At 35.5% G+C, this 14,296-nt stretch overlaps 1 protein-coding gene across 3 annotated transcripts in view; it reads left to right on the forward strand.

The window, feature by feature from the left end:
- Positions 1-14,296, forward strand: part of ap3b1a (adaptor related protein complex 3 subunit beta 1a) — a 59,711-nt gene that overhangs the window by 16,895 nt on the left and 28,520 nt on the right. For 2 of the 3 annotated variants that reach the window (XM_053477977.1, XM_053477975.1), the window contains 12 exons: positions 3,199-3,381; positions 3,778-3,933; positions 6,230-6,327; positions 6,426-6,480; positions 6,714-6,785; positions 6,906-6,968; positions 7,443-7,575; positions 8,084-8,193; positions 9,297-9,473; positions 10,863-11,049; positions 13,813-13,943; positions 14,145-14,286. In XM_053477977.1, coding sequence (XP_053333952.1) covers positions 3,199-3,381; positions 3,778-3,933; positions 6,230-6,327; positions 6,426-6,480; positions 6,714-6,785; positions 6,906-6,968; positions 7,443-7,575; positions 8,084-8,193; positions 9,297-9,473; positions 10,863-11,049; positions 13,813-13,943; positions 14,145-14,286 — 1,507 coding nt within the window. The remainder of the gene's footprint in view (positions 1-3,198; positions 3,382-3,777; positions 3,934-6,229; positions 6,328-6,425; positions 6,481-6,713; positions 6,786-6,905; positions 6,969-7,442; positions 7,576-8,083; positions 8,194-9,296; positions 9,474-10,862; positions 11,050-13,812; positions 13,944-14,144; positions 14,287-14,296) is intronic. The other variant, XM_053477976.1, reaches the window with a different exon arrangement.

Raw genomic sequence — 14,296 nt, forward strand, 5'->3', positions numbered from 1 at the left:
CTACGGAGTGAGGGAGTAGTTATAGTAGATTTGGGCGTACACCCATCACACGCGCACGCCGTGGCAGATCATCATAATTGTCCTAAACTTGTATTTCATAAGGTTTTCCGAGCGGTGGTACAGCGCAACGGGGGTCATTATTTACTATTAAACATTAAACGAATTTACAAAACTTAATGCGTGCGATTAAGCGCTGATTCTACGTAGGAAAGTAAAGAAGAGGATCCTGATGCTCAACATTCCGGAGACCAAACCCCATTTAAATTAAATTAACAAATATTGCATGTAAATAACAATAGCCCACGTTTAAAAAAAGCATTTTTATTTAGATTATAAAAAAATAATCCTGCATCTGTTTTAGGTGTTCCAGCTGCCACTGTTCTAGAATTCAAATTAAATCAAATCTTATTAGGATCAAATTTTAGCACAATAAATGTTAACACAGTGAGCCTTTTGATTTTATCACTTGTAATTAGAAAAAAAGCGTGTATGGATTTGTGTCATCTTATTTCTTGTGTTCTTTAAATTTATAGTAGATTTATTAACTGAAATAAATTACCATAAAATTATAACATTGTCAGGACGTTCTACTGCGTCAGCAGATGTCGGTCTTTCAGCCCCGCTTGTGTTTTTGCGTTATTATAAGAATGAAATGCAGTAGACTGTTATGATTTGTAACGGGTTCGACCCATGTTACTCAAACAACTCAGTTCAGGTGTAAGTAAATGTCTGTGCTGTTTGGGGGAGGGACGTGCTAATGATTTGGTCGGCTCTGTGTGTGTGTGTGTGTGTGTGTGTGTGAGAGAGAGAGAGGGTGTCGCGGTCGTTTTCAGTGAAACAAAGGCTCAGCTGAAAAATGTTAGGCACATCAGTCACTTAACCCCCAATAAAAGGTATTTGAGTGTTATGATAGTTGTAATATAACAGATGCGCACTGAATACTAAACCTAAACCAGGCACGGAGATTAATGAACCAAGATAGCCCCCATACCCGTTTAAAAAAAAAAAATACCAAAGAATATTATTGTGTATAGACTGATTAAAAACAATGCAATTGCTATCATAAGGAAAATAACAAGTTCTTCCATTCCAATGATTAAAAAAGGTAACAATGTCAACTTTAGAATCTAGAATCCAGGAGATTAAAATTACACAAATTAAAATCACTGAAAGTCTCCAGAAGAGCCTCAGATTCAAGAGGTTTTTAAAGTGGGGAGAAGTGCATTTCAGTTCCTCTGAATGTATAGGTGAGAACAGCCGATTCACACCTGGGGAGGGTGAATCATTTGTATTTGAATGTTGTCTGGCATTGTAAAGCACTATAGTGACACTAAAAGAACAACCCAGGATTAATAGGAATTCTTATACTGCGTAAACATTATTTAGCACAAAAAAATTCCTCGCGCTCGGGAAAACTATGCGTGCGGTTGAGCGCTTTTTAGACTATAGGAAATTAAATCGGAGGGTTTTTATTTAGATTATTAAAAAAATAACCTGCGTCTATTTTTAGGCGTGCCAGCTGCCACTTTTTAGTTAGAAGTTTTCAATACAAAGCTTGGGTTACAGTGGATTTTACTACGCGGTGTGAGTGCAATGGCCATCCGTCTGCTCGCGCTGACTCTGCTCTCCGCTGATGGCCGTACCGCCCCCCTCCCACCTCTCGCTCCTTTGAAGTCCCCGGGCGCGTTCCATTTGCCCTGCTTGCATGCCGCACTTCCGCGTTGTTGCACGCGCGCTGCATACACAGCGCGTAGTAAAATCCACTGTAGCCCAACAAACCCCGAAGAATTTTATAGCGCGGGGTGCAAGCCCGGGCAACGATAGCAACGATAGCTCACCAGTCATGTGTAATTCTGCGGTCCCGCTGCTTCGCATGTCTGAAGGGGAGGCCGCCTAACTAGTGAGCGAGGAGCGATATTGATTTGGGCGCACGCCGTGACAGGCTGAAAAAACTGTGTCAGATTAATGTGCAAAAACTATATAATAAAACTATATAAGACTACATGCCTTTATAAGACTCAACTTTTATTTAAGCGCACTCACAATAACGAAAAAACCTTGTGATTTTGTAAGTGTTGTGATTTTGTAAGTGTTGTAAGCTGCGCTGTTCTGTATTGTTTTTGGTGAACTTGAGCGCGTCAGTAAATGAACTCAAACGTTTTTTTTAAATGGTCAGAGTCAGTCTGCTTGCTGTTTTCCCGACGCGTTCATAATCATTAGTCTACTTCTGCCGGTGCGCTCTGGAAAACTCCATGCATGCGGCTGAGCGCTGATTAAAACTATGGAGTAAATTAAAGAGGAGAATCACGATGCCGAGTCGAAGTCCTGAGCCCAAACATCATTTAAATTAAATCAACAAATATTATAAGTAAAAAAAACAATAGCCCACGTTTAGAAACCGTTTATAAATTCTTTCCGACATGAGTTGGCCCGGTGTTATGCGCAGAGCGCCGGGAGATTTCCTGAAGCTCAGAAATCACTGGGCATGTTTTCTAAATAGCCGCTATCTTTAATAACTGATGGAGGTTTTGAGCTGTATACACACACATTCCTGCCTATACAACTCTTAAAACTACACCTGTAACACAATAAACAGTAATATTTCAAACATTCTGCAGGCTGATATTTGGAGAAAGGAAAGAATAATGAATAAACCAGTTGTTGGGTCAAAATAACCCAACCAGGTGTTCATTTGTAAACTACATCTCATATGAGCCAACATGAGCAACCCAACAATGTGTTTAAAGTACCTGAAATAATCCAGAACTTAAATAACAATAAACCGATACAGAGATACGCTGTATAACGGTCACTGTTGTATTTACGGCAACGAGCGAAAATGTCACTTTGCGCCACCTGGCGGCCATTTTACGAATGACTTTGAAATGCAACTGATTTATTTTGGCCGCTGACGTTTTTACGCGGCGGTGAGCGCGACGGTAATAACCATTCCAATTGATCAACCACTGTATATGACTTTATACAGTAATAATTAGAATTAGTAGGTAAAATTTTAATTGTTCAAGTAAAAAGAAATGCAAGAAAATTTTGCATAATATTTATTAGTCTGTGATGTTAGTCATGTGAAAAGTTTAATAGCGGTCATTAGGACTGACTTTAACTATTATTTTTTTGCTTTGCAAGCATACAAAGTTTTATTTAGGTGTGTGTTTGTATGTGTCTGTGTGTGTGGGGTAGCTGGTGGCAGGAAGTGTGGTTTTGGCTTTTGAAGAAGTGTGTCCCGAGCGGATTGACCTGATCCATAAGAACTACCGGAAGCTGTGTAACCTTCTGATTGATGTGGAGGAATGGGGGCAGGTGGTGATTATCAACATGCTCACCCGCTATGCCCGGACACAGTTCATCAGCCCATGGAGAGAGGTGCCAGTGTTAAATTTGTACACAATGATAATTACCTTTACTTTATGTCATTATGACAATATTTTCTGCTCTGTACAAGAGTTTGTTCTGTTCCACTAATTTTATAGGATAAATACTCCAGATAACATTGGTACATTTCACTATTTGTATCACACTGTTTTCTGTGGTAACCTTTTTAATGATTCTAGTAAATTAAGCAGTACATTGAAACCATTACAACACTGTCATTTCAATTGAAATACTGCAGAAATTATTTCTGCTTTTAAAAAGTTATTCCTGAGTCTAATATACAGTAGGTGATGGCAGTATAAATTAAATATGTTTTGGATGATGGGTACATACTGTGCATATTTCTTCATCTAGTAATTATTTCTTATTATATTTACACATCTATAGGATGTTGCATCTGATGAAAATGTTGAAAAGGCCTTCTATGATTCCGATGAAGAGAAGAGGAATGGTGTGACACAGACAAAACCCTACATAATGGATCCAGATCATAGATTACTACTACGTAATATCAAACCTTTACTGCAAAGCAGAAATACTGCTGTAAGTAAATGCACATAGACACATACATATGCGCATACACATATATACTGTGTGAAATGATGATGATAATAACAAACAAGAAGTCATTAACACATCACATAGATTTTTCCTATACGTAATATGTTATTTTAGTAAACATAATGTAACTGAATATAGTAATATACAGTACAGTATTTGGAAATGTTTTGCTTATCATAAGAAAAAGGTGCTGATAAAATGCGGACAAAACATTTGGTTTTATATGTAAAAAAAAAAAAAATAGCCCTTTTCTACCTGCTGTGTACTTTCTCTATGAATTAAGGGGAGCAGATACAGAGCAGTTAGAAATAAAAAAAGGACTTTCCTCTACAATTTTTTGATCCCAGTCACCTGATTGAAATATGAAATAGATAATTACAATGCTGTCACTCCCAAAACACTTTCCACATTTGCCATTGTTGCTTGATCTTATTATCATCTTGAACAATGCTGAGAGTCTGTCTGTGGAACTTACTTTGTCCTTTAATCTGTTGAGAAATTGCTTATCTATGTGAAGGCAAGTAATGATGGAGGAACAAATTATGTTGTAAAAAGAACTGTACGTACATTATAACTAACATCAGAAGGACTGCCTATGTAAACTAAAACAGTGCCATGAAAAAAGTATGTGCCTTTTTTTTTTAAATTTTTTTTTTTAATAATTTAATTTATTAACGAAAAAAAGGGTTTTGCAAGACAAGCTAAAAATGTATAAAAATACGAGCAGTATTGTGGGTAATCGTCTCTAATGTTTAGTCTTGGACTAGTCTTTAGTCCATGCTTAGCCATGTCACCTATATAGTCAACATCCATGCACACGTATACTGTTTACTATAACATTGTGACCACGTGTGTGGGCATAAAGCATTTTAATTTAGTGTTTGTACAGTATATGTAGGGCATAAATCCTGACCGATACAGATTTTAAAAAAATTGTCTGCTTTAAAGCCTGAATTTAGTTTACAATTTTGTTATTGGAAAAGTTCATCAAGTCCTCACTAATGCAAATTATTGATGTCTAGTTGATTTTGCTATGGTATTAAATAAAAAATAAAAAAATCTTTTTATAAGAGTGGAGAGATGTTGATTTAGCAACACTAAGAGCTTTTTTTTATAGTTCAAGACATTTTCCTGAACTTTTAATAGTTCAATCCATGCTTTTTGAAATACTAACAATTTAGTTTGACATTTACATTCTAATTTTCAAGCGGTCTATTTTAAAGTGCTATTTTTTTCCTAATTTTTCTTTTACCTGGAGCTACATTATTTATGAACACATGAAATCAAAAATTTTAATTACTATTAGATAGCAACAGGTGTGCAAGCTGCGGAACGAATTGCGAAAGAAAGGTAAATGGCAGCACTAAGCAGGGGTGTAGGTCTGAGCGAAGTGGGAAGGCCAGCACTAAGCAGGGGTGTAGGTCTGAGCGAAGTGGGAAGGCCAGCACTAAGCAGGGGTGTAGGTCTGAGCTAACTTGTGGCCAATGCTTTAGTTATGGATAATAACGCTAGCAAGCTAAGGAGGGGATAGTGAGAGAGTAATGGATAATGTCCACAAGTTTATTGTTGAAAATTTTAGATTGTTGAGATTCATACTTGTAGTTCAAGAAGTAAATGTGGAAAGATTGCTGTGTGCTAGTGGTAGTTGTAAATAATGTACATAATTAAAAAATATATATAATTATACATAATACTTTCCCCCAATCCTACAGTATGTGGTTATATACTGTAAATTTTTGGCCAGATAGAGGGATTTGAAAGTGGTTTAATTATATAACCTTAAATCATTAGGTTACCTAAACATTTTTATTTCGATTATGATCGAGATATTTTCCCCTTGTAGTTCACTGACATGGTTTGTATGTAGTCATGGTAAATACAGTATGCTCAGCTATTAAATCTGTTTTTTTTTTTTAAATGAAAGAGTTGTTCATGTTGCTTGAATAAATTAACAGAATAAAAAAAGGGTCAAGAGATATTAACAAAAAGAATTATGAATAATACTAATAGAGATGGGCAAAATTACATCAATTAAAGATTCTGAATGTCAGTTTTAAATTTTTTTTTTAATACATTTTCCAGCGTTTTACACAATTTATATTTTAAATGACAGAAACAACCAGGGTTGGATGGATGAGGTCTGTCTAAATGTGTCCTTCAAAATTAGTATTAGCTAAAACATTTGTAAACATTGTACAGTATATATTATGTGAGAACACAGCTTAAAATAAACTTGGGATACCTAAAAAAAAAAAAAAAATCTCTCTCCCTGTCTCAGGTGGTAATGGCTGTGGCACAGCTATATTGGCATCTGGCCCCTAGGCATGAACTCAACATCATCACCAAATCTCTGGTGCGACTGCTGAGGAGCCACAGGTATAAACATGGGCGCACGCACGCACACACACGCATGGCTGCACACACATTTGTTCTTCTCCATGTGTCTTCTCACTTTCTTTTGCTCTTTCTTTCAGAGAGGTTCAATATATAGTGCTGCAAAATATCGCCACCATGTCCATTCAGAAAAAGGTAGAACATTGCAGATTTTATTTACATTTTGTTAAATATAAACAATGTACTATTCAATACATTTACATGTTTAATATTTTCTATTAGGCCGTCTTGTTTTAATAATGGTGTACTAGTGTAAATTTAGATAAAAGTGGGCCTGTTTTGTTGAGTTTTTATGTGTGCACACGCATTTTAGTGAGGTATTAAAATTGGACCTTCTTTTTCAAATATTTTGGATCTGTGTGTTTTAGGGCATGTTTGAGCCATACTTGAAAAGTTTTTATGTAAGATCAACAGATGCTACACATATCAAAAAACTCAAGGTAATTCTGCACATACAAAGTCTTTTAAGTTGCAGTGTCCCTTTTACCCCAAGTATGACATCTGTCTTTAAAAAAATGTTTTTTGTCTAAACTTTATTATTGTTAATTGTGTTTTGATAGCTGGAAATCCTAACTAATCTGGCTAATGAGGCCAATATCTCCACCATACTTCGCGAGTTCCAGGTAATTTATTTTCCTCCTTTGGAAATTTAAATGATTAAGATAAATGAATATTATGTTTATTAAAGCTATTAATATCTTATTAAATATCCATCTTAGTGCATTTACTAAGCTATTAAAACCCAATTATTGACTGAATATTTAAACCTTTAAACTATTGTGTTATAGTGCAGACAGCAGAACTAATGTGTGTATTTAAACCTGTGGCTCCTTAACAGTCGCAACAGAGGTTTGGTGATGTTCATTTAATGCTTAAGAGCCAGCTGCCAATATAGTTTTATACCATCTGCAACAGGGAGAGAGATTTATTTATTTTAAGCTGTCCTACTGACATAATATATACTGTTAAATTTTTGCAAATGTTTCAGGCAATACTAATTTTGTAGGACACATCCATTCTACTCTGATTCTTTCTGCAATTTCTAAATTGTGTAAAAAGCTGGAAAATCAATAAAAAAATTAATGTGTGTGTGCTAGACATATGTTAAGAGTCAGGACAAAGAGTTTGCAGCCACTACTATTCAGGCGATTGGAAGATGTGCGACCAACATCTCTGAGATCACAGACACATGTCTCAACGGCCTCGTGCTACTACTTTCCAGCCAAAATGGTAAGATGTATACACAGACCTATTTCTCTTGTAGAGAAAAATATGCACAAGTAAACAGATGCACAATGAGTTCCAGTATATTACATAAGCGTGTACAGATATTTCATTAAATGTGCCATAACCAGAAAAGGTTTTTTTCTAATTTCTTTAGCAGGGTTATAACTGTCCAGTGGTCTAAGGACTGCAAAAGAAATAAATGTTTCGAAATACATATTTATTTTCACCAAAATAGAATGTTACGTTACCTTAAGAATAAAAAACACTGAATAGAAAACCTGACAATGAGTTGCTCTATTATAAGAAAAATTCTTGCCATAATTATCCATCTGCTAATTATGTAAAAGCTGATGAAGATGATCACAATGATTACCAAATGTTTGAGAATAAATAAAAAATAGTTCGTAATTGACATTTGCCACTTCCAAATGTTCAATGTTTTTGTTTACGCTATTTATTAATTTGATTTATTTATTTTTTTTCTTCATTTTTTGTACTGTTTTTTTTTCAGAGACAGTTGTAGCAGAAAGTGTGGTTGTCATTAAGAAGCTGCTGCAGACACAGCACTTGGAGCATTGTGACATCATCAGGCACATGGCTAAGCTGTTTGACAGTATTACGGTGAGACTGCTGCAACACTGTACGTGTATGTACATATACAGTACTGTACATACACACGGGTGCATCCCAATAAATTAGAATATCATTAATTTATTTCAGTAATTAAATTTAATTCAAGTTAAACAACTATAGATTCATTTCACACAGATTCAGATATTGTATTTTAAGTGTTTTTGTTTCTTTTAATTTTAATGATTATGGTATTAACAGAAAATATTAATAAAAAAAAAAAAAAAATAACCTGCACGTTACTTTAAAAAAAAAGTAAAAATTTTAATCCCAACAGATAAATGTTTCCATTTATGCGCACAGGCGCTGTGTGTGTGTGTTTTTCTCTCTCCTGCGCTGCTGAGTGTGTGTTGTGTGTGCGCGAGCGTAATTTGACACCGTGCCGGTTGTGTGTAAGTGAAGCACCCCATCTCTGTTTCTCACACACACACACACACACACACACACACACACGCATTAAAGGCGAGAGAGAGAGAGAACCTGCGCGGTGTCAAATTACACGCGCGCACACACAACACACACACTCTGCAGCGCAAGAGAAAGAAACACACACACACGGATTGATTATACCAGTAAGAGACGAGCACTAAGACCAAGCAGGGGAGATGAATACCCGCAGCGCAAGAAAGAGAAAAACCGTTGGCTCAATTGTGATGACGCGACGCTCGGTGTCAAAACAAGAAGCGCATGCGTTATACATGATACTCGGAGCTCGTTTTTTTAAGTCAAAAAGTATTTAAAAAATCTTTGCTCGTCTTGCGGAACACTCATAAACCGCGTTACTCGTAATCTAAGGTTCCACTGTATTCTATATTTTTACTGATGTCATCTCTATTGGTTTAGTGCAACATTATTATCTTCTATAAATGTACTGTATTGTTATATGGTATAGTACATTAGACATTTCCCACAATTCTTGGATTTTAATGAAGATGTACATAAACAATATGTGAGAGTAAATTTGGACCACTTGATGTGTTTTACTCGGATGCTCTGTATAAATACTCTAGATATCAACATAATCTATTCATTTCGTTAAATAATCAAATATGTGTGATTTTTGTGTTTATTTATATAATTTTGTTTATTTTTAGGTGCCAATGGCAAGGGCAAGTATTCTGTGGCTCACTGGTGAATACTGTGAGCAAGTGCCTAAAATATCTCCTGATCTTCTGAGGAAAGTGGCAAAGACCTTCACCAGTGAAGAGGACATTGTTAAAATGCAAGCAGTGAACCTTGCAGCCAAACTGTACCTTACTAACTCGAAACAGGTAGCACACAATGCACAATTAAGTGTGTATGTGTTTGTTTTATACACAGTTCACATTTATGAAATGCCAAAAGGAAGTACTTTATTTAAATAATGCATTTTTTTTTTGGGTTATAAAACTCAGCAGTAACAGTAATGGAAACAACACAAGATTAAAGATAGAAACAAAATGTATACACACACAAAAGGGCTGTTTTAGTCAAACCAGAACTTTTGTTTGCGCAGGACAACAGCACACAGTTAAGGGAGTTAAAAACTACCTTTATTTATTTATTTATATAATCCCTTCCTACACAAATGCACTTATCCCAGTATTTTGCTTGGATTCAGCCAGCAAGGTAGAAAGTTTTCCTAGTACTCTGAAGCCATAATTGGACTGCCTGCTTCACATCTGAATCGCTGGCCTCCCTGAAATTCTTTTAATGGCCCAAACATGTGGAAATGGCCTGGAGTGAGGTCAGGACTGTATGGAGGATGTGGCAGTAACTTCCAATCAAGTTCCTGTAATGTGCAAGAGGTGTTCATGAATGAATGTGTGTATACTTCACATAGACAGATGTGTCTAATCTGCAAGTGGGTGACAAGTTATTCGTAAATTTTCGAGGATCAGATGTTGCACTTGCTGAATGTTCATGGGAATGGTCTGCAGTGAACTCCAAGCCACCTTTGCTCTGATCATTATTCAGATATATGGCCTTCCTTAAAACACTTGCACCATTTAAATGTTTTGCTACAGCCAACCTTTATCACTGTGTTGTGCTTGAGGTCTTACAATATGTAAATGTCAATGAGTTTTTCGCCTTCATTCACGCACAATTTTATCACCAGAGCTGGTTTGACTTTAACATTCCTCATACAGTTAATGTCTTGGTGACCTGTTTGTTCTGGCAAGATTGTAGTTAGATATAATACATAAAACTGAATTTATGTAATTTTCAGCTTTTGTAGCCTCGACCCAATAAAAAAATAAAAATAATTATGTAAAGTGCATAAAATTTTGTTTTGTCCCAGGAAAACCAACTGGCAACTAATTTAATTTACCACTGCTAATTCTGCCAAGTAGAGTGAATACTGCCAGAAGCATGTTACTGGCTACCAAAAGTATCTGCTAAAGTCAGCCTTGCTAACGGACATTCAACTAAATATTAGGTGTGCTGCATGTATATATACCCTGTATGTATTTATAATCTTGCGTTGATTTCAGAAAGCCCAAAATAAGTTAAGTGTATGTACCAAAATCTTTAGGTTTTCTTTTTTTCTGGGTGTTTTACAAGCATTTTGTCCCAGATGAAAACCAGTTCATAAAATGAATTGCAAGCCCAATATTGCGATAAGTGATTTATATTACTGAAAAGGTGAAGTTGTTTGTTAAATGTCTTATTCTCTCCAGACTAAGCTGTTGGTACAATACATCCTGAATCTGGGAAAGTATGATCAGAACTATGACATCAGAGATCGTACAAGGTTTATCCGACAGCTAATTGTTCCCAATGAGAAAAGTGGTGCTTTGAGCAAATACGCACGGCGGATTCTGCTGGCACCCAAACCAGCCCCGGTGCTGCAGTCTGCCTTTAAAGGTACATTCTTCTTCCTCCTTTTTTCCATTATTTTTATCAAGATGTCCCCTCTCTGTTTTAAGAATATTATGTAATAACTTATTTATAAGATTTACTGCTTTTTAGTATTTATACCTGAAAACTAACAAAAACCGCAGCATAAAAAATATTTGGGTTTGAGGGTATATGTAAAAATAGGAGCTACACTTTGGTAATGCCTCAAAAGCCATATATTAAAATATTAGGATTCACTTGTGTCTATTTATGATTGTTTTCATGTAGGAAAAAGAAAGGTTTTGGTATCTATGTATAGTCAGGTTCATGAATATTTGAACATTAACAATTTATATTCATTTTACCAGCCGTCCACGATATCTTCAAATTGAAATAAAATAATGAATGAGTTCAAAGTACGTACTTTTGAGCTTTAACTATTTACATCCAAAATGGGTAGACAGTGGTTGAATAGCATAATTTTTTTCCCAATGCGTCACCCTACCCTCTTTTTCTAAAATTTTACGTATTTAAAAATCATTTTATTAATCAAAAAATATATAATTTTCACTTTATATTTATTACCTATAAACCATAAAGGACACATTTTATCTATGGTCTTAATTGATAACAATATTCATGATGGTGTGCAGTGTGGCATGATGGCATGATATGAGGCTTTATTTTTTTTTACTGACTTTTTTTTTTCAGCCAGTATTGAATGCTGAAGGGATTCTCCCCAGAAGTGTGAAAGCACTATAACAGAGGCTTTTTTTATGTTTGACGCACATGCCTTATGTCTTAATTTTTTTTTCCTTTTAAACTTGGTTTGCTTGTTTCGGCTGTTTATTGTCCGCCACTTGTAATGATCCACTGGTGTGATAATTTCTGGAATGTAAGGTCTTTCTGTAATTTGTCTTTGCTCTATTCTGAAAGCTATGGCACTTTTACAGTATCAAGTACTGCCTGCTTCATAAGTCTTAACATGCATCAATTTCACTTAAACGTTCTTGAGACACTTGGGTTGCTGTTATTAATTTTTAGTCACACTGGGTGATAGCTCAGTTATTTTCTTAATCTGTAAATTTAGTTTTCTCATCTGCTGCCCGGGTCGGTCTCTGTGGTATTTTGCAGCATTTACCATCAGGTGGCAGTGTTGTTGTTCTCTTGTTTGGTTGAATGGAAGGTAACACAGAGGACTAGACCAAAGAGGTTCTTGCTGAAAACAACAGAGGGCTGGAGAGTCATCCCCTGCTTGTGTCTTGGCTTTCTATTTCTTAGTGGTTCCTTTCATTTTGGCATTAAGCATGCTTCATTTAAATTTTCATTTTTCCACTGCTTTCTGTACGATTACTTTCTCTCTTTCTCTCCCTAATTTCTCATTATCTTCTCCTCTAGCGCCTCCTGGCCAATACACTGTTTCTTTTCTTTATCTTTCAGTGCATAATAATTTAGTCAAAGTACAGCTTTTTGTGTGTGATCCATTTGTGTTTTTATGAACATAACATTAAGAATTTAATTAAGAGTTCAGCGGTGGTAATAAATTGTCTGCTCACCTTTTTTAAAATCTGTAGTAACACTGGCTTTTTCTTCTTAGATGTTTTATCAGCTATGGCTTTATTTATGTTACTTACATATCCACCAAATTCAAAGTTTACTTTTAATTAGCTATAGGTATTTCATAATGTTATCAGTTCATAATAAGATTTTGATGAAACCTTTTACTTGGTGTTAAAACCTTTTAAGCTGAAGTGCTGTATTTTGGATAGCAAACATTAGTGTGTCCTCTGAACACATGTTCTCTTCAATAAAGGAGAAAGGCATGGAGAAAATCTGACATGGTTGGTGTTACAAATTTGCTTATATTTAAATTGGTTTCTAAAATCATTCAGAAATTTAAGTATTAAATGCTCAATATATTGAACATGTGCTTTCTTTTTTTTCAATAAAATATCAAGAACGTCTTTTTACAATTTTGGACCCTTTGTGCAGGAAGTGTGGGCCAACACTCACACTTAAACTGTATCGAAAACATTTATGCCAGAACAGTAATATTGCTTTGGCTCTTAATAGTACTTTTTTTTTAACCTTCTCCTTGTCATGGAAAAGATATAATGTAAAATTAACCATCCTATAGACTTTATAATGAAGTAACAATTCCATCTTTCCATGTTCTGTCTGCTTTCTTTTTTCTCTATATTCTCTTTCTGTGACCAGCAGTCAGAGCATCTCATTTTCTCGCCTCTGACGGCCCATCTCTGCAGGTCAGCGAGGTCAACAGCTTCTCGCCTAGCTGTGATTAAACACATAAATTCCTGCGCTAATGTGGATTCTTCACATGTAGTCAGTCACAGCGAAAGTGTCCAAGTCTTTATAAAATCCCCACTGCAAGTCTTTAGTTATTCTTTTAATATTCTATAAGATATTGTTAAATGCAGGACAGACTGGTGGGCATTATGGTGGGGTTCAGCAATTGTAAAGGCTGTACAGTATATGGTTACCACTGTTACTGTTATTTTAACAATAGGATAAAATACAGAATTAAAGATAAAAACTTAAATTAAAAAAAAACTTTTTTTTATTGATTTAACTGCAATCATTACACTGATTCCCACTTTTAGCTTTTCAGGCTACTGTACATTAATGTACTCTTTCATTAACGATAATAATTTAAAAATTACTTTGCGGTGCAAAAATGATGGGCAAAAAAGAAAGTTTGGTAATGTGAAATGTCTTAGTGGTATGCAAAGTTCATATATTATAACTTGTTTTAATGTCTCTTTTACTTAGATCGGGATCGTTTTCAGCTTGGCACGCTATCCCACACTCTAAACTCCAAAGCCACAGGGTATTTGGAGCTCTCTGATTGGCCGGATGTGGCTCCTGACCAGTCTGTGAGAAATGTGGAGGTCGTGGAAGTGGTAATAACCATTACTAAACTGGATGTTGTTTCACTATCTTACAAAATGGTCTCATAAATTTCTTCTCCTTGTTTGTTTATTTATTAACAAATGTATCCATTTATTTTTTGAGTTTTTTTTTATAGTGGTGCATGTATAAGTATTTAGTTGCAATATTATGTTCTACTACAGTAAAACAAAAATATTTTTTGTTTGTGTAAGAAGAATGAATGGACTCCATCTGTCAGCAAAGCCAAACCTGCCTCATCAGATGACAAGTTTTACTCAGACTCAGGAGAGGAAGAAGAGGACGAGGAGGAAGGATCTGATGGCAGCAGTGAAGGCAGCAGTAGCAGCAGTAAAGGTAGTGTGTG

This window comes from Clarias gariepinus, chromosome 19 (assembly GCF_024256425.1).
Source record: "Clarias gariepinus isolate MV-2021 ecotype Netherlands chromosome 19, CGAR_prim_01v2, whole genome shotgun sequence".
Classification (NCBI taxonomy): domain Eukaryota; kingdom Metazoa; phylum Chordata; class Actinopteri; order Siluriformes; family Clariidae; genus Clarias; species Clarias gariepinus.